Here is a 21,105-nt window from a genome sequence, read left to right as displayed (position 1 = left end):
AAGAACCATTAGCTGTCATTCCCGTGGGTGTTTTAGTTGAAGAGTAAGTCTTACATCAGAAGAATGCATCTCTACATTGTCATCTAAGTGCCATGGCAGGAAGCTGTTGTGGACGCTCTCAGATGATGCAGAGGGGGCTGGCCCTGTTGACCTCACACGGTGTTTGTTTGTTTGTTTACTTGTGAAGTCAGCCTGATTGTCCAGTTTGCTTTGGAATTGATGCATTGAGTCTCCTTCTGAGAAGCAGAATGACAAGCATTCCTTCATCTTAAAAAAATAATAAAAAGGTATAACATAAAAAAACATAAGAGAACAGAATTGTAACATGGAAAAGTACTGGACAGAATATTGGGAGAACAGTGTTCTGAGCCAAATTTTTTCTCTGGTAAATGCTGAGACTTTAAACTAATGTCTCAGAACCTCGGAATGTATGTCCTCATGCTTCAGTTGAAGGACCTAGATGGAGTAACCTCAAATGCTTTTCTAATTCTTCTGATTCCTTAACTCATGCTTCTTCAGGAACCAGTACTCTGTAAGGAGGAGAAAAAAACATACGAGGAAAAAAATGGGACCAAAAATGTATGAACCTTTTGAAGTTGTTGATAAAATTGCAAATGGACTGGGAGAACAATCAGAGACCAAGGGGAAACCATGTGTAACCAAAGCCAATGGGAGTGCCCAGAAGAACCATTCTCATAACCCACTGCCAAGGACAATTAAAGGAGAAGACCTAGGCAAGATGTGGCGAAGGCTGTAGGACCAAGACTGATGACAAAGGATGGGAGGGACGTGTGCAGTCACAGAGGAGACAGACGAGGCCTACACCAGCATGGTCAGATTAGGCACAGATCTCAGCACCTACCTGAGCTGGGGAAGATGCCAGAAAGGGAATAATCGCAGGGTCATAGATCAGGGTATAGAGGTGGTAATTTGGGGTGGATTTGGAAGAACCCCATGATAAATTTCCTTCTAAATGGGGTAACGATGGATTTTATCATCCTAAATTTCCTTCTAAATAGGGAAACTATGATGTATGTGTAAGAGTAAAAAGAGGAACCATGAATACTGACTCTAGGATAATGGATGTCACTGGTACTATTTCAGGAAAGCTGGGGCGATCCCAGGTAAGCTGAGGCTTATGTTCCTCTGCTTATAAGGACTGTACTTCTTGTCCCTGTAGAGGTGGAAACATCTGAATCCTAGGTTGAAATGGCAAAAACTTTATTTAGGTGGTAAAAGCAGAGCCTGCCTTGGGTATGGTCTGCTCTAAATTTTAGTTCTCTCTCCATCAGCTCCCTACAGACACAAACATATGATACAGCATGTGTTATGTTGCAGATCTTTCCTGTGTGGGATTGCTAATTATACCTAAGGGAACAGAAGACCTCCCTGAGAGCAGAAACATGATGTGAGGGTGATAAACTACGGAGCTAGACCTACACACGGAGGGGAGAAATGGAAGAAATCAAGGACTGTAAACAATTCTAAAAATTGTCTTAGAATATACACTGACTCTTCCAGATGGGTCTCTTCGCTCCACTTTCCCTGACATTTATGGGCACAGTTCCCGCCTCTGAAGTCTCTGAGTTTTGCTCGTGGTGGGCCATGCGCGGCAGTTCCCAAAGACACGGACGCTCGCCCTGAGCGCTGGCTCTGTGCTTGGCTCATTCCGTGGCCATACTGCCTCCGACGTTCCTCTCTGAACACTTCCCTAAGAGTCGGAGCTCTGACGTTTCCAGAACACCGCTCTGAGAGTCAGCCAGTCAGATGGGCAGATGGGACTAGATAAATATGGTTCCTGCTATCATGGAGCTTGGGTTCTGGCAGGGAAGAAACAGGATTACAAGTAAGATCCTAGGAAGGAGAAGTTCAGCATTTTATGGTAGCTGTAATTATGTGCTCTCCCATTAGTCAGGACGCCAGATAAACAGACTATGTACTAATGGTTATACTAATACAACAATGATACCATTGATTGAGACCCTATTCATGAACCACTTGTCAAGGGCTTATGCAAGCATCTTGAATCCTTACAAAACTCCGTGGTATCAGTGTAGCATTGCTGAATTACACATAGAATATGTGTGGCATTGGAAAGGTTAGGCGACTCCCACAACACCCCATGACTGGTAAATAGTAGAGCTGAGACTGAGACGCATCTGCTTGGATCCCGAGCCCGCGTGTTTTCGTTGTGCCGTATTTGTTTTCTCTGAACCCTAGTCTCGTCTCTTCACCTGTGAAGTGAGGGTGTGAAAGTCTAGCTCATGGCACTGAGGATTGCGTGTGATAATGTTTAAAACAACCAAACAAAAGGAGGGCTGTACAGGCGATCAGATTAGATCTCCCAAGCCTCCTTGAGGTCTACATCTTGGCACTAAAGTATTCTGAACCAAAGGATTCTCTTAACCGCTTTTAAAATGGCTTCTCCTTCTTTTAAATTACAGGTCTGTTGGAGTTCGTAAAACCTACCTCTTCCTATCAGCATGCATGGTTCTTGTCCGAATTCCAAAAGTAACAACGGGAATGAGAAGGATCATCCCACAGATAACATCAGGTATGCACTTACTACGTTGTATGTATTTTGAAAATATGGTTGAGGGGCACCTGGGTGGCTCAGTGCGTTAAGCTGCTGCCTTCGGCTCAGGTCATGATCTCAGGGTCCTGGGATCGAGTCCCGCAACGGGCTCTCTGCTCAGCGGGGAGCCTGCTTCTCTCTCTCTGCCTGCCTTGCCTCTCTGCCTACTTGTGATCTCTCTCTGTCAAATAAATGAATAAAAAAAAAAAAAAGAAAATATGGTTGACTCTTAAACAGCATAGGGGTGACCAAAATTTGGGTATAACCTGTGATCCCCTCAAAACTTGATTAGGAGGAGCCTACAGTTGACCAACAGCCTTACCAATAGCACAAACAGTTGATAAACACCTATTTTGTGCGCTTATATGTATTATATAATGGACTCTTACAATACAGTAAGCTGGGGAAAAGAAAATACTGTTGAAAAAACCATAAGGAGGAGAAAATACACTCCCAGGGCTACACTACAAAAAACCCATGCATCAGCAAACCCATGTGGTTCAAAGGGTCCTATTGCTCAAGGGTCAATTGTGCTATGTAATTGAATTTAAGCAACCTATGCGACAAGCACTTTGATTATCCATGCACAGAGCAGAGAAAACTAGGACACAGTTCAACAAGCTTCCGTGGGTCCATGAAGGGACCAGTCATGGTCCCTTCCCTGACTTCCATGGGTCAGTGAAGGTCAGAACTGTATTCAAATCACAGTTTACTCTAGACTGCATGTTCTTCATTGCTTATTACTGTTGAGACAATTCAAGGATCTTACAATATCCCAGGAGTTTAGAATTTAGTGATATGTACAAATTATCCTTCAAATGAAACAATTAAGACAGATTGGTAGAAGGTTGGGAGAAAAATATTCTATCCCTCAAGCACACACTTACCTAAGTAAAACCCAGCCTCATCATAGAAGCCATTTTATATGGAAATAAGAGCTTTGGGGGAACTTAAAGTTGCAAGGGGAGGTCAGTATTGAGGAGAGTATTTTGGAACAGAAGCAAAGAACACTGCCCACAAAGCATGAAAAGCATTTCTCATCTACTAAAATGATAATATTAAGGAAACTAGAGGAGACTGGAGTGTTGGAAATGGTCAGGTGATTTGATACCAGCTGGAGGGACCATTTGGAGAGTGGAAAGGCAATGATGGGTCAAAGGATATCGATTTCCAAAGCCATGAAATCGGCTGGGCCATAGAAGAACTGGCTGGGGACTGAGGGTAGAGGGAAAAAAAAAAAACATTGTTTTTAGAGTAATTAAAAAAAAAAAAAGGAAATCAGAGGTATAGCAGACTCTGAATGCCATATTTTCAAAGTCCTAAGGTGGGTGGGGAGTGTGCTCACATCTGAACTTGAGGAAGTGCCTGGAGAAATCAGGAAAGACAAAGATATTTTATTCTTCATTACTGGGGAACTAAGAAAGAGGGGCAAAGGAAAGAACACATATATTTATAAACTTTTATTGCAATAATTTATTCTACATCAAGTCCGCTGAAATAATATGGAACTATATAAGTTTTCCCAGAGTTTGCCATATTTTAATAAGATCGGTGCTTCTCCCTGTTGGCTTCAGGCTTGCAATATCCCTCCTTGAGACAGGTGCCCTGAGCCCTTAGGATTCAGAAACTTCTCGGGAATTTCCATCTCTTCAGCCTGGTGTGGTGGTGGCTTCCCAGGACAGCTAAATGATAGTCACCTCACTGTTCCTGTTCACTCTCAGAGTCTCATCTTCCGTATCATTGGTTCTCTACACCCCCTTCTCTCTGTTGCAACTACAGTGTCTTTAGAATATCCCTTTGTGTGGAAGGGGCTGGTTGTATTCGTTTTCTCGGGCCTCTGTTTTAATGAATTGCCACAAACTGGGTGCTTTAAAGCATGTATTTTCTCACAGTTTAGAATGTTCCAAGGCCCCAAATCCAAATGTCGGCAGGCTTGGTTATTCTGGGAGGCTCCGAGGGACGATCTGTTCCATGCTTCTCTCTGAAATCCCGGTGGGGAGGAGGCTGAAACCCTTGGTGCCCCTGGCTTGTAGACCCATCAGTCCGGTCTCTGCCCCCAACTTCACACAACATTCTTTTCTGTGAGTCTTTGTCTGGACTATCCTCTCCTTTCTCTTGTAAGGACATTGACCATTGGATTAAGGACTCGCCCTAAATCCAGGATGATCTCACTTGAGATCCTCAAGTTAATTATACTTGCAAAGACCTTATTTCCAAAGAAGGTCACACTCATAGGTACTAGGAGTTAGGACTTAGACATATCTTTTTGGAGCCACTATTTCACCTTCTGTAGATTTTCTTCTGCTTTTCTGTGTAGACCATAAGAAGCAGAATGGTCCCCACTCTCACATTCTCAAGTGTCGGTGTCCAATAAAATGTTCTAGGATGATGGAATTGTTGTCTCTGCATGGTCCAATTCAGCAGCCTTGGGTGGCTACTGAGTACTTGAAATGTGGCTAGCGCACCTGAGGGACTGAGTTTTACAATTTATTTCACTTGAAGTCATTTAAAATTAAGACATTGCATTAGGCAGAGCTGTTCTATAAGGAAAAATTCGCAAACACCAGTCAGGTTAATTCAGTATAATGGGTGTTATGAGAGTGGACGCCTTTCAGGAAAGTGAAGTCAGTGACAGTCAGAAAAACAATGATGTGGGAGTGGGGCTTTGTAGGACTGGAGAGCAGCTTTCAGATATCAAAATAACATGTGTGAAGGCACAGAGGAGAGAAGGGAATGCCTGACAGCATCTCGAGCACGGGGGCTGGAGTAAGTGAGGATTCCGAGGTGACTTGTAGATCACTCAGCCATTGTGCTGGACAACATGACCCACACCCACCTGCATAAAAGAGGGGGGTGAAACATCCAAACTTTTTTGAATTTATGTTTTCCAGCTTTATTGAGGTTTAATTGACAAATATTGTATATGTTTAAGGAGTCCAGCCTGATGATTTAATATATAAGTCCATTGTGAAATGATAACCGCAATCAAGTTCATCAACCTATCCATCACTTTCCATCCTTGCCATTTTGTGTGTGTGTGTGTGTGTGTGTGTGGCCAGAACATGTAAGCCCTACTGTCTTAGCAAATCCCAAACAGTCAACCTGTTATTAACTGTAGTCATTGTGCTTGACAGCATATCCTCTACAATGTAATTGTCCCATGTAACTGACATTTTGTATCCTTTGGCTCTGCATTTCCCCTATTCCCAGCCCCTGGTACCCACCACTCTACTTTCTGCTTTTAGGACTATGCCTATCTTAGATTGCACGTATAAGTAATATCACACTTTTAAAAACATACCTTGGAGCACCTGGGTGGTTCTGTCCATTAAGCATATGACTCTTGATTTTCTCAGGGTCCTGAGAACCAGCCCTGCATTGGGCTCTATGCTCAGTGGGAAGCTTGCTCATCCCTCTCCCTCCCACCCCTCACCCCCCACCTCCCAGCTTGTGCTCTCTCTCTCTCTCTCAAATAAATAAATAAAATATTTCAAAAATAACATAAAACATAACCTTACCTGGAAGCAGAATGGAAATTGGGTTGGAGCAAGGGCAACTCAGAACAAAGTTTCCCTTTCGGGGGCTCTGTTAAAATACATATGGTGTGCACCAATCCACACAGTAACCCAAATTTCAGAGTTGAGGAAACCATGCTGAGTTCATGCACGAGAATTACATCCATGTTTCAATTCTGCTTCTGCAAGCTAGTTAGTAAAGGCATTGCATTGCTTAGAGCATAAAAGCCTTTTTAAAAATCTCTTTGCTAATTTCCGAGGCAGTGGAGGTATTATAGGCAATATGTAAAAGAAGGAATAAAAAGACCCCTATGGTAGTTCACCTTCTACACAGAATCACTTTAAGAGAGGGCAAAGCTGTCCATCTTTCCGTTGTAGGCCCTTTAGATTTGGTGACAGTAGTAATTCTTCTTGTAATTCTTGGCTAATGCATTAGCGTTCACGTTAATTTCTGCCATTAGACAGGTCTACCGTGCACCATGACGGTTTCTACTCTGTAATTGTAGGGATCCTCCTTGATCTAAAAGAATATTATGACATTGTGAGCTTACAGGGGAGACAATTCATGACTGACACAATAAAGGCTTAAATTATCCTGCTTTTGATGATGAGAGATACAGAGCGGCATTTTTTTTTTAACTTTTGCAAAATTAGGATTTAGCAGCTGTTAAGAAAATTTCTTGTATAATGAAAGTGGATGGCATTCAGACACAACCAATTCCAGGCCTGCCTTGAGGAAACCTTTTATTTCAGGAAGAGATTAAAATTTCAAAGCTGTTTTCCGGTGGCATTTTTATTGATAAACCTGCATTTAAAGCAGACCTTTAAAAAATGCATGAGATGCACATAGCCAGAACATACCATGTTAGAAGCTGCCGCCTGGAGCCTGAAGCCCACAGCATTTTACATACTGCTCCGGACAGTCTCCAAGATGTGTTTTGACATATGTTAAATTTTTTACACTCAGCTTTACTTGATGAGAAAAAGTTGACCTGGGTGGGGGGTGGGGCAGGGTGGGGCATGGGGGGCTAGTTTTGCTTTTTATATTAAGTCAGTAAAGACTGTTTACTTTTTTTTTTAAACTGTCCAGACAAAAGGCATGGAATTAAATTTAGACAAAACAGAAAAAAAAAAAAAAAAGGACTTCTCTCTGGTATGTTCCCTTCATATATAAGTTATCACCCATATGGTTCTCATAGATGACTTGCTATGTACATCATCTTAAAAATTTAGACTTGCTTTATTTTTATCAATGGGTACTCTGAAGCCCAGAAAGATAGTGACTCCTTCAAGTTCTCTGATGCTTGGTGGCGATCCATGGGGTGGGCAGCAGTGGGGGAGCCTTACTTTCCTCTTTGGTCCACTCTTTTTCTTTTTTGTAATATCGTGCTGAAATCAATCAATCCATCTGTATTTAATATCTACTCAGTACCTCTCATTGTGCTATACATCAGAAATGACTCTGCACCAGAAGTTTACAATTCTTTAGATAACTAAGCTAGCACACGTGAAATTATTCTCCACATCACCAACAAGGAGGGGAAGTGCAAATCAAAGCCACTGTGTGCTATCACCTCATAGTTGTCACAATGGCTGTCGTCGAGAGGACAAGAGATACACGGGTTGGGGAGGATGTGGAGAAAAGGGACTCCTTGTTCATTGTTAGTGTAACGAGAACGGGTACAGCCACTATGGGAAAGAGTATGGCGTTTCCTCAAACAATTCAACAGAAAGGGGTGCCTGGGGGGCCCCATCGGTTCAGCATCTGCCCTTGGCTCAGGTCATGATCCCAGGGTCCTGGGTTTGAGCCCTGCATAGGGCTCTCTGCTCAGAGGAGAGCCTGCTTCTCCCTCTCTCTCTGCCTGCCTCTCTGCCTACTTGTGATTTCTCAATCTCTCTCTCTCTGTCTGTCAAATAAATAAATAAAATCTTTTAAAAAATTCAAAATAGAACTACTATATGATCCACAAAGCCAACTTGAGTGTGTATCTAAAGGAAATAAAAACGGAATATTGAGGAGGCATTTGTACTCCCGTGTTTATTTTGACCTTATTCAGAATAGCCAAGATGTGGAACAACCTGAGTGTCCACACACACACACAGGTGTGCATATGCACACAGTGGAATGTTGTTCAGCCCTAAGAAAGAAGGAAACACTGCCGTTTGCGACTATGTGGTTGCGACTATGTGGATGGACCTCAAGGGCATTATGCCAAGTGAGATAAATCAGACTGAGAAAGACAAATACTATGTGATATTACTTACACGTGGAATCTCAAAAACCCAGTCCCTGAGAAATAGAGAGTAGAGGTTACCATGAGCTGAGGCTACTAGATAACTAAGTTCTGGAGATCAAATGTACGGCATAGTGATTATAACTAATGATACTCTATTATAACTGTGAAGTTGCTAAGAGACTCGATCTTAATTGTTCTCACCACAAAAAATAAGTGACAATTAAGTGATGTGAGAAAGGTATTAGCTAACTCTACTGGCGGTAATTATATTGCAACACATGTATGTATCCAATCAATGCATTGTACCCCTGAAACTTACACAGTGTTATTTGTTAATTACATCTCAATTTAAAACATGGGGCATCTAGATACATATCGGAGAACAGTTTACTCCATGTTGGGAGAATGGAATGATCGCCGTCTGAGAAACCTGATAATAAAGAGGGGAAGGGAATTCAGACCAATCCTATGTAACAGACTCTGGGAAAGGCAAACAAGTAAGGCACAATATCTGAACTATATAAATAATGCATTGATAGCTTGAAACGAGGCCTTCCCGGAAACACCTATGCATTTCTGCTTGGGGATATGTGATTCTGTGTAACCTCTCCCATTACTTACTAACTCAAGTGGAATTTGTTTCAAATTAATGACATGGAGAGATTTCAGTGGTTTGTTGGTCCACTTTCTCTTTCCTCCTGAGAGAACATATGGAAGTGAGGAGCAGTGTCTCTTATCCATGTGGCTGACATGACCTCGCCATATGGACACACTTACTCAGAATATAGTCTTGAGAAACCTTGTTGAATCTCACATATCCTCTGCACTGTCAGAGGAGGACTCGCTAATTGACAGGGTATCTCTAAGAATAGTTGCCCTTTTGCCATTCCAGAAACACTTCGTTCTCCAGAGAGAAGGTCACAAATACTTCCCCTCACTAGCAGATAGGTTTTGTGTTGACAGCTCCTGATGTCAGGGGAGATCCTTTAAATTAGTTTCTATCAAACTCTGAATATTTTAAAACATAACTTAAGGTGGGCACTCTACATAGCCCAGAGAAGCATACTCAGACAAAAACTAATATTCTAAACAATGCTGTATACTTGTTCTCAAGTCTTATCCCATGACAAGGCTTTCTTTTTGAAAGTGATCGGTTTCATTGAAATTTTATATTGTCCACACCCCATACCTTATATCAGTTCTCCAAGAAGGGAGTGTGGAAGTTTTCTACTTTAAGTTTTAGGAGTTCACTTTTTACCCTATATTATGCATGCAGAGATTTTAAAACAAAATTTTAACTTTTGTTGACTTTTTATGACAATGATCCATGATACCTTTATTAGCCAATATATAAACACACAAAGAAAACAATGAATTTCCCCCAATTTCTAGAAGTAACCACTATTAACACATGACTCCAGACAGAGTTTTGCTACCTAAATAGATGGGTGGATAAATGGAAATAACTTTATAAAAAGAAATGATGCTACACATACTTTTCAAAAAACAAAAGTTGCTACATACTGGTTTACTTGCATTTAACAGAAGCAGCATGTTATAATGAAAGGACTGTAATCTCCAAATTCCAAATAAACATTTTCCCCACTTTCTTTGCTGCAAGAAATGCTATTTCTCTGAATTATCAAGGTAAAAGATGATGAAAAATATGGAGAAATTAAAAGCCATGTTATTTATTAAACTACATTATTTTTTTCAATTAATAGACATAGAAGGAAATTAAAGGATAAGGCACCAGCACTTTCACACTAAGTATGTTTAAATTACTTTTCTACTGGTGTTTGTAAAACTGGCATTATAGTCTAGAATTATAATTCCTATAATCCTTTAGTGCATCTTCAATGGTTAGAAGGATTCCTGTTCCCTCCCATCCCCTTGCTTCTTGATTCCTCTATCCTTTATTTCTGATTTAGCAATTGTTTGGATGAATTTCATCACCTTCCCTCTCCCAGAGGGCTGCTATATGCATTTTCCCTGAGATTTTTCTTATTTGAGAAAGTTTGCCCATTGCCTTTCTGCACTTGGAGTGATGACCATTAGACCGATGGCCTGGTAGACACAGGGCCCTGGTCTTCCAAGATGAAGTGTTGCTGTACATTCTCTCACAGATTAGCTTCTCACGAATATGTCCCACAATACGAACCAGGTCATCTGAACTATATGGTTTATATTTTTTTGAAAGTATCTTTCCTGGAAACACCAATGATCCTTATGATGTGGCCTGGTTGCTCTCCAGGACACAGTGGAGTATCACCTTGAGCTTTCTTTTGCTGTCATCCTTCACCACAGTTCTGTGTTGGGGTCTTTAATTCATGACTCTCATATCATCCTCTTCAGTGGTTTATTCCTGTAAATCGGCCATTCCCATTTTTCAGTTGTGTTGCTGGGTGACCAAGATGATAGAGTAAGCAGAAGACACCACGGTGCCTATCTTTTGGGTCATTGGGCTGTAATTCTGCTGTCGTCTCCAGACCTGGTGCCCAGGGCCCATTCATTCTACACTGCCACATCATTCCTGGCTTTGATAGCTTTCTCTCTTTTTGTTATTTTTTCCATTTTATACTAGTTTTTGGTCTACTCCCTAATTTTGGTGGAGTTTTCTTGGTTTCAGTAGTGCCAATAAAGCCCAGTTATTCACGGGCACCTGGGTGGCTCAGTGGGTTAAAGCCTCTGCCTTCGACTGATGTCATGATCCCAGGGTCTTGGGATCGAGCCCCACATCGGGCTCTCTGCTCCACAGGGAGCCTGCTTCCTCCTCTCTCTCTCTGCCTACCTGCCATCTCTCTCTGTCAAATAAATAAATAAAATCTTAAAAAAAATACAGTTATTCAGATTCTTTCTTTTTTTAAGGTGTATAAACTATTTTATTAACAGACAAGGCCTACAGATTTATTTCTTCTTGGACACACCCACGGTGCGGCCCTGGCGCCCTGTGGTCTTGGTGTGCTGGCCTCGGACACGACGTCCCCAAAAGTGGCGCAGCCCTCTGTGGGCCCTGATCTTCTTCAGTCTCTCCAGGTCTTCACGAAGTTTGTGGTCCAGGCCATTGGCCAGAACCTGGCTGTACTTTCCATCCTTCACATCCTTTTGTCTGTTCAAAAACCAGTCTGGGATCTTATATTGGCGAGGGTTCTGCATGATCACACGTTCCACCTCATCCTCCGTGAGCTCTCCGGCTTTCTTGGTGAGATCGATGTCTGCTTTCCTCAACACCACATGAGCGTATCTTCGCCGCACACCCTTAAATGCAGTGATGGCGAAGGCTATTGTCCACCGCCCATCGATATTAGTGGTGAGTACTCGCAAAATGTGCTGGAACTCCTCAGGGATCACTAGAGACCTCAGCAGCGGCGTGTAGGCCTCCTGCGGAAGAGACAGTTATTCAGATTCTTAATCAGTAATCTGTGACTTCTTTACAACTTTATATTTGCTGCAGAAGTGGCCATTATTTATTTCCTTCGATTCTTGGCATTACAAAGTCTAGTGATGAGGTACTATTGGTGAAAAAAGTTCTTGAGTGATTTTTTCTCATTTTTTTTTTTTTCTGTTCTCTCTGGAGAACTATTTTTCAGATACTAGACCTTCTGGATTAATTGTCCAGTTTTCTTAATTTTGTCTTTTTTTTTGTTTGTTTGTTTTCCTTTTACTCTCTTTTGGGAAGAGTTTCTTTTTTTTTTTTTTTAAAGATTTTATTTATTTATTTGAGAGAGAGAGACAGTGAGAGAGAGCATGAGCGAGGAGAAGGTCAGAGAGCGAAGCAGACTCCCCATGGAGCTGGGAGCCTGATGTGGGACTCGATCCCGTGACTCCAGGATCACGCCCTGAGCCGAAGGCAGTCGTCCAACCAACTGAGCCACCCAGGCGTCCCTGGGAAGAGTTTCTTGATCCTACTCTCCAAGCTTCCTGTAATTGAAGGGTATTTTTAAAATAACTACTGACTTGTTTAAGTTTCTGAGGGCTTTATTTATCTCCCATTCCTGTTTCATTTTATTCCATTCTTGTTTCATGAATGAAATTTTTCTTTTACCTCTCCAAAGATGTAAATAATGGATTTTAATTTTCTTCCTTTCTGTATATGTCTTCTCTCTACAAATCATTTTTTTTCTTTTGTTTTCTTATTTGAGTCTCTGTTCTTCATATAAGGAGCTTTCTTTTTTTTTCCAATTTATTTATTTTCAGATAAACAGTATTCATTATTTTTTCACCACACCCAGTGCTCCATGCAAGCCGAGCCCTCTATAATATCCACCACCTGGTACCCCAACCTCCCACCCCCCCCCCCCCCGCCACTTCAAACCCCTCAGATTGTTTTTCAGAGTCCATAGTTTCTCATGGTTCATCTCCCCTTCCAATTTACCCAAAAGAACATACCCTCCCCAATGTCCATAACCCTACCCCCCCTTCTCCCAACCCCCCTCCCCCCCGCAACCCACAGTTTGTTTCGTGAGATTAAGAGCCACTTATGGTTTGTCTCCCTCCCTATCCCATCTTGTTTCATGGATTCTTCTCCTACCCACTTAAGCCCCCATGTTGCATCACCACTTCCTCATATCAGGGAGATCATATGATAGTTGTCTTTCTCCACTTGACTTATTTCGCTAAGCATGATACGCTCTAGTTCCATCCATGTTGTTGCAAATGGCAAGATTTCGTTTCTTTTGATGGCTGCATAGTATTCCATTGTGTATATATACCACATCTTCTTTATCCATTCATCTGTTGATGGACCCAAAGAACAAATAATCCAATCAAGAAATGGGCAGAGGACATGAACAGACGTTTCTGCAAAGAAGACATCCAGATGGCCAACAGACACATGAAAAAGTGCTCCATATCACTCGGCATCAGGGAAATACAAATCAAAACCACAATGAGATATCACCTCACACCAGTCAGAATGGCTAAAATCAACAAGTCAGGAAATGACAGATGCTGGCGAGGATGCGGAGAAAGGGGAACCCTCCTACACTGTTGGTGGGAATGCAAGCTGGTGCAACCACTCTGGAAAACAGAATGGAGGTTCCTCAAAATGTTGAAAATAGAACTGCCCTATGACCCAGCAATTGCACTACTGGGTATTTACCCTAAAGATACAAACGTAGTGATCCAAAGGGACACGTGCACCCGAATGTTTATAGCAGCAATGTCCACAATAGCCAAACTATAAGGAGCTTTCTTCAAGAGTTTGGAAATTCTCAGTTTTGAGGCTCATGATTAAGGTTGTGTGTGTGTGTGGCTAAAAGGCTAATTAGAGGTTTTGTGGACATAGTGGGCTTGTTAAACTGAGCTTTACTCCATAATAACCTATTAGGCTATTTATTGAACTTAAGTTCAGAATATTTGGATCTTTTCTGTAGGGATGACTGGTTTCCTTTTTTTTTTTTTTAAGATTTTATTTATTTATTTACTTGAGAATGAGAGAGAGAGAAAGAGAATGAGAGGGGGAAGGTCAGAGAGAGAAGCAGACTCCCTGCTGAGCAGGGAGCCCAATGCAGGACTCAATCCCATGACTCCAGGATCATGACCTGAACCAAAGGCAGTTGCCCAACCAACTGAGCCACCCAGGAACCTGGGATGATTACTTTCCTTAATGAGAACTCTTCCAGTCTCCTATCTAGAAGGTGAGTGTCTGACTCTAGGACAGTAGGACACAATATAGTCTGCTAGGCTCCAGAAACTTTTGAGAATCTTAGAATATGAATTGGACTTTTTAACATGCTTGGATATTTAGTGCACATCAACATGTTTTCTAGTTTTCAATAGATATATAGTTCAATATTTATATAGTTCAATAGTTATTACTATTTCCACTTCTTGTATTCTTACCTTCCTTCAGTGCTTATTTTAAAGGAGTATCTTTATTGCAGTTGCAGTTATGGTTGTAATAAAGTCGATTGTTAGATTTGGTGTGAGCTTATTTATATATATCCAACCTAATATCTTACCTTGAAGTCTACCATGTTATTTTAATTTTAATTTTATTTTATTTTAATTTTACTGATTTCCCTTTTTCCTTTAAACTTGCTGAAATTTTCTCACATCTTTTCTTAATTCCACTGAATTAATTTTCATGGGCTCTGTTTTATTGCATGTCCTTTGCAACCTATTCAGTCTATTCAACAATAGCCACATTAGTTAGCACACCAGACCTAATACGGAAAATAGTATTTTTACTCTCGTTTCAGAGATGAGAAATGAAATCACCCAGAGGTTACATAATTTGCCCAACATTGCAGTTAGTAAGAGGAAGAGTTAGGTTTCAAATTCAGGAAATGTTATTCTATATATGTGCTAATAACCACTATAGTATGTGATGTTATATATAGCTCATTGATGTTATTATACTTCCTTATTTATAACCTGAAAAATCCCCGTTCTATAAATTTATCATTTTATTAACTGAAATCTACTTTAGTTGAATTTCTATTCTTATTATGTTCTCCAATACTATAAAACACTGATGGAACATTGTCTTCTGTTTCTTGCTTTAATTGGCTTCCATATCAGATATTTTTCACTTTGTAGGAAGCTATGCCACCTTAATCATTACTATATTCATTATTACTACTTCAAAATGGTCTTCTTTTGTAATTAACATAAATTTTCCCCCAGTATGCCCATACTTAATGTAAGCAAAGTTAATAGCTCTGATACTATGTGGGTGACAGATGTTAGTTTACCCTCAGCTTGAATTCTGCATCTTTCTCTTTGAACTATCATTTAAGAGATGGGTAAGGCTTTTCCTTAAGTTTTCTTTAGTCAGTAGACAGATTCCATGATGGGAGACTTGAATGAGTTTTTCTGTTCTCCACTGCTTTTTAAACGAACTACATCACTGCCCACGATACCTATAAAGTCTTTCTCAACTTGGTCTTCCAGCCAGTACCATATGCTGGAAGATATTTGAAGTCCTTGTCTGTGCTAAAGTCCTGGAGTGGTTTGATGGACTTTTTAAAAAAAAACAAAGAAAGCAATTTAATGCAACCATGCTAAAAGCTGTTGTAAGCATACCACTGCAGACAACCTTTCATTTGCAAAATATTCATGAATTCTCAAGATGTCATCCTCATAGATTCTTTCTCTACACCTTTTCCAGGGTAGAGATCATAGAGAGGTAAGGTTGAGAGATTAGGAATTTGGACACCACTACATCTCTTTCTAGTCTGGGACATGTTCATTGCAGGTTATAGCTTGAGACTATAAACTATTTTCTTATTAGGTGAGGTTAGTAAATTTCTGGTGGCTTTTTAAAAATGTATTTGGAATTGTTTATTTATAGAGTGGAGCCAGAGGTATTCTGTAATTCAGTTTTTCTCCACTACTTCATTTTAATTATATTGGTACTCCCCTGCAAAATCTAGTGGAACTAGGGATCAGAAAGTCAAGCTGATTAAAAAAAGAGAGAGAGAGAGAGATTAGAGGTGATCTTAGTATAAATGGGTTGGTGAAATTTTTGTTCCTGCTGAGGGATAAGGGAAATAGGGAACATTTTCTTTATCTTTCATCCATTGATAGGCATTTCCATACCTTAGACAATTCCTTAGTTATTGTGAATAAATGCTGGTGTGAACATGGAAGCACAAATATCTCTTTGGGATAATGATTTCAGTTCTTTTAAATATATACCCAGAAGTGGGACTGCTGAATTACATGTTAGTTCTACTTTTGATTTTTTGAGGAATGTCTATACGGTTTTCCATAGTGGCTGAACCAATTTACATTTCCATCAACAGTGTACAGAAGTTCTCTTTTCTCCACCTCATTGCCAGTGTTTATTATCTCTCTCTCTCTCTCTCTTAAATAAGACTCATTCTAACAGGTGTGATATGCTATCTCATTGTGGTTTGGGTTTGCATTTCCTTGATGATTAGAAATGTTGAGCACTTTTTCATGTGTCTGTTGACCATCTGTATGTCTTCTTTGGAAAAATGTCAATATATGCTCTTTGTCCATTTTATGAATTGGGTTATTTTTCTGCTATTGAGTTGCATAAGTTTCTTATGTATTGTGGATTTTAACTCCTTATCAGACATGTTATCTTCTTATTTATCTATCTATTTATTTATTTATTTATTTTTCCCTTATTTATTTTCAGCATAAGAGTATTCATTATTTTTTGCACCACACCCAGTGCTCCATGCAATCTGTGCCCTAATACCCACCACCTGGTTCCCCCAACCTCCCACCCCCCCACCCCTTCAAAACCCTCAGATTGTTTTTCAGAGTCCATAGTTTCTCATGGTTCACCTCCCCTTCCAATGTCCCTCAACTCCCTTCTCCTTTCTAACTTCCCGTGTCCTCCGTGTTATTTGTTATGCTCCACAAATAAGAAACCATATGAAACCATATGATACTTGACTCTCTCTGCATAATCCCTCAGCATAATCTCTTCCAGTCCCGTCCTGTGTTGCTACAAAAGTTGGGTATTCATCCTTTCTGATGGAGGCATAATACTTCATAGTGTATATGGACCACATCTTCCTTCTTATAATTGATTTCTAGTTACATACCATTGTGTTTGTAAAAGATGCTTGCTAGGATTTCAATCTTTTTAAATTTGTTAAAACATTTTTTTTTGTGTATGTGGCCTCACATGATTTATGCTGGAAAAAGTCACATGTGCACTTGAGAAAAATTTGTATTCTGCTGCTGTTAGCTGGAATGTTCTGTATGTGACTGTTAGGTCAATTTGGTTTATACTATTGTTAAAATCCACTGTTTCCTCATTGATTTTCTGTCTGGATGATCTATCCATTGTTGGAAGTAGGGCATTGATGTTCCCTGCTATTATTGTATTGTTGATTGTTTTATATATTTTTTTCTTTCAGGTCTGTTAATATTTGCTTTATATATTTAGGCACTCCTATGTTGAGTGCATAAATACTTAACAATTGTCTCCTTTTCTTCTGATTGACTCCTTTATCATTATTGAATAACCTTCCTTATTTTTTTTAACAGTCTTTAGCTCCAAGTCTGTTTTGTCTAATATAAGCATGGCTTACCTTGGTTTAATTTTGATTTCCTTTTGCATGGCACATCTTTTTTTTTCAGTCTATGTGTGTCAAAGCTGAGCTGATTGCCTTGTAGGCAACATGTAACTGCATCTTGGTTTTTTCTTTTTGTTTTGTTTTTTAATACATTCAGCCACTCTGTTTCTTTGATTGAAGAATTTAGTCCATTTACATTTGAAGTTGTTATTGGTAGGTTGGGACTATCAATGGTCATTTTGTTAATTGTTTTGTGCTGGTTTTGTAACTCCTTTGTTCCTTTCTATCTCTTTCAGTCTTGGTGTTTGTAATTTGATGATTTCCTTTAGTGGAATGCATTAATTCCTTTATCTTCTATGTATCTACTTTAGGCTTTTGTTTTGAGGTTACCATGAACTTACATAAAACATCTTTTATTTATAACAATCTATTTTAGATTGATTATCACTTAACTTTGAACATATAAAAAAGCTTCCCCATCTCCCCTACATTTTAGTTTTTTGAGGTCATGATTTGCATTTTTTACATTGTGTATCCATTAACAAATTATTGTAGTTATAATTATTTTTAATATTTTCATTTTTATCTTCATACCTGAGTTATAGGTGACTTTCTCACCACCAGTACAACATTGAATTATTCTGAATTTAACTATATAATTAACTTTACCACTGAGCTTTATTCTTTCACATGTATTCATGTTATAATTAACATCTTTTCATTTGAGCTTAAAAATATTCCTTTAACATTTCTTCTAAGACTGCCCTAATGTGTTAGCCTTTTTTGTCTGAAAAACTCTTTACCTCTACTTCAATTCTGAAGGACAACTTTGGTGGGTAGAATTATTTTGCAGGGTTTTTGTTTTGTTTTGTTTTTATCTTTTAGCACTCTGAATATATCATGCCAATATCTTTTACTCTGCAAGGTTTCTGATGAAAAATCTGCTGACAGTCTTAGAGTGATTCCCTTGTACCTAACAAGTTGTTCTTCTTTTGCTGCTGTTAATAGTATCTCTTTTTCCTTATTTTTTTTCCTTGTCTTTAACTTTTGACAATTTGATTATGATATGTCTCAGTGTAGGTCTCTTAGGATTCCTCTATTTGGTGTGTGTTATGCTTCCTGGATCCGGATGTCTGTTTCTTTTTCAGGCATTTTCAGCCTTTACTTCTTTGAGTAAGCTTTCTGCCCCTTTCTCTCTTTGCCTTCTGGGACTTCCTATAATGCATATATTGATTCATTCAATGGTGTCCCATTGGTCCCTCAGGCCATCTTGACTATTTTGCTATTACTTTTTTTCTTCTTGCATATCTGAATGCATCTTACTTCCCTGTCCTTGAATTCTCTGATCCTTTGTTTGTTTGACCGAGTTTGTTGTTGATTCTTATATTATTTTACAGTTCAGTTATTGTATTCTTCAGCTCTAGGATTTTTGTTTGGAGCTTAAAAATATTTTCTATCTCCCTTTTGAAATTCTCATTTGTTCACGTATTGCTTTTCTGGCCTTACCAAACATCCTTATGGCCATTATTTTGAACTCTCTATGAGATAAATCACTTATCTCCATTTCATTGAGATCTGTTCTTGGAGTTTCATCATGTTCTTTTGGAACAAGTTCTTTTGGAACATATTCCTCTCTTTCTTCATTTTCCTTGATGTTGTATTAGTTTCTACATATTAGATAAAAGGTACGCCTCTCCCAGTTTTGATGGAGAGGTCTTGCGTAGGAAACAAGTCCCATCAGCCAGTCAGCCCAAACTTGTAGTTATCGCTCAAACTTTTGTGATTGTCCAAGCTGCCTTCTTTGTTCTTAGTGACCCTGTAGTAGAGGGTGTGCCAAAATTTATCAGTGTCCAAAAGGGGAGTAAGCTGATTAGATGCTGGACCCTGAGGGAGCAGCTGGGAAAGTATGTAGTTAATTCTCTTCTAGTGAGAAACTGACAGATGGCCATTTTTGTCTGATCATTTTGTGTGGCCCAAGTTTATAGCAGCAAGGGTGTTCTTAGTGTGCCCATTAAGAACTGTGTGGTTGCTGGGGGGAGGGGGGTTGGGAGAAGGGGGGTAGGGTTATGGACATTGGGGAGGGTATGTGCTTGGGTAAATTGGAAGGGGAGGTGAACCATGAGAGACTATGGACTCTGAAAAACAATCTGAGGCGTTTGAAGTGGCGGGGGGGGGTGGGAGGTTGGGGTACCAGGTGGTGGGTATTATAGAGAGCACAGCTTGCATGGAGCACTGGGTGTGGTAAAAAAATAATGAATACTGTTTATCTGAAAATAAATAAATTGGAAAAAAAAAAAAGAACTGTGTGTGTGTGTGTGTTTATTTGCTCCAGTCCCATTGGACTTATGAATGCAAGCCCCATTGACTACTGGAGTCTAGCAATACAGGGTTCCATTTCTCAGGTGACTAACCCAAAAGTTGTAGCTATGGTACCATGTGTATATACTAGGTCCTTAGATGGAATTATTGGTGAATTGATTTTGTTATTGGAGTAGACTGGAGAGAGAAGGCATGAGAGGTGTCTGCTAACTTCCTTGGTCTCTGAGAAAAATCACAGCTATCCTTAGAGACTTGCTAATTTAGAAGCCTGGCCCTTGGGCAGAAACTTTGAAGTATGCAGATAGGCCTCTTTTAGTGAAAGTTGAGTGATGGGGAGTTTCCCAGCTCCCTGAGCCCTTGGGGATAGTGGCTGTGAATGCTCATGCACCTGTTAAGAATTGCTTCTTTGTTTGCTGCAGTCTGCCAGTCTCACAGACACAAGTCCTATTGAGTTTCAGAGCCAGGTGTTTTAGGATACCATCTTCTTGGAAGGTTTAAAATTTGGACTGTTACATGGTGTTCAAATCCTTCACTCCTCAGGAAGAAACTAAGAGTTGAGGGACCCTTTCTGACTGTATGGCACTGTGTTAGAGGTAGGGTTTATATAAAAATGTCTCTCAGTCTTTCTTACCCATTTTCATGGGGCCATTTTCTCATTCATCTAATGTGTAGGAGTGACTCAGCTAGTTTCTAAATCTCTTTCAGAAGAAATTACCTCACGTGTAACTCTATATTCAGTGAGTCCATGGGAGTAGAGGAGCTCAGGAGCCTCCTCTGTTGCCATCTTGGTTGACTTGGAATGTCTTATAATTCTGCCCATTTGCTCATAAGACAGGTGTTAAAACAGGCATCAAAAATATGAACACTTTTTTTTTTAATCCTGGAAACTACATCTTTTAAAGATTTTATTTATTTATTTGACAGACAGAGATCACAAGTAGGCAGAGAGGCAGGCGGAGAGAGAGGAAGGGAAGCAGACTCCCTGCTGAGCAGAGAGCCCAATGCAGGGCTCCACCCCAGGACCCTGGGATTATGACCTGAGCCGAAGGCAGAGGCTTTAACCCACTGAGCCACCCAGGTGCCCCTAGAAGCTATTTTTTAATTGCTCTTCTCTGCATTCAGAAATATGTATTATCTTCTTACTCTACTAATAGAGTAACTTGTTATATTGTTCATAGGAAGATTCATTTAATGTCTATGTAGGTTATGGTCTCCTTTGGATCATGCATCTATTGTAAGTAGATTCTCTCAGTATTCACACATGTGGTCGTGACCATTTGCTGGATGATCCAGAGATGTCCAGTTATCAGTTTTCAGCTACACTGAGGGACATTTACCAAAGTAGCTGTCTTAATCGCCACACACTGAGCCCTTTAAATGTGTCTTGAGTGGTCCTAGTAACACCGGTGGCCAGTTTTTTTACCCCATTTTTAAGCAGAAAATTTGAGACTCAG

At 40.0% G+C, this 21,105-nt stretch overlaps 1 protein-coding gene across 1 annotated transcript; it reads right to left on the bottom strand.

Moving 5' to 3' along the window:
- Positions 1-11,193: 11,193 nt before the first annotated feature.
- On the bottom strand, positions 11,194-20,435 carry LOC122908802 (40S ribosomal protein S18-like). Its single transcript, XM_044252034.1, has 2 exons — positions 20,367-20,435; positions 11,194-11,708 (listed from the first exon to the last, which is right to left on the bottom strand). Exons 1-2 carry the CDS (start codon positions 20,433-20,435, stop codon positions 11,235-11,237), a joined length of 543 nt encoding a protein of 180 aa, XP_044107969.1. The 3' UTR covers positions 11,194-11,234.
- Between the last annotated feature and the right edge of the window lie 670 nt (positions 20,436-21,105).

This window comes from Neovison vison, chromosome 1 (genome assembly GCF_020171115.1).
Source record: "Neovison vison isolate M4711 chromosome 1, ASM_NN_V1, whole genome shotgun sequence".
Lineage (NCBI taxonomy): Eukaryota > Metazoa > Chordata > Mammalia > Carnivora > Mustelidae > Neogale > Neogale vison.
Note: the sequence above shows the minus strand (reverse complement) of the source record. Positions and strands in the feature narration are given on the sequence as shown.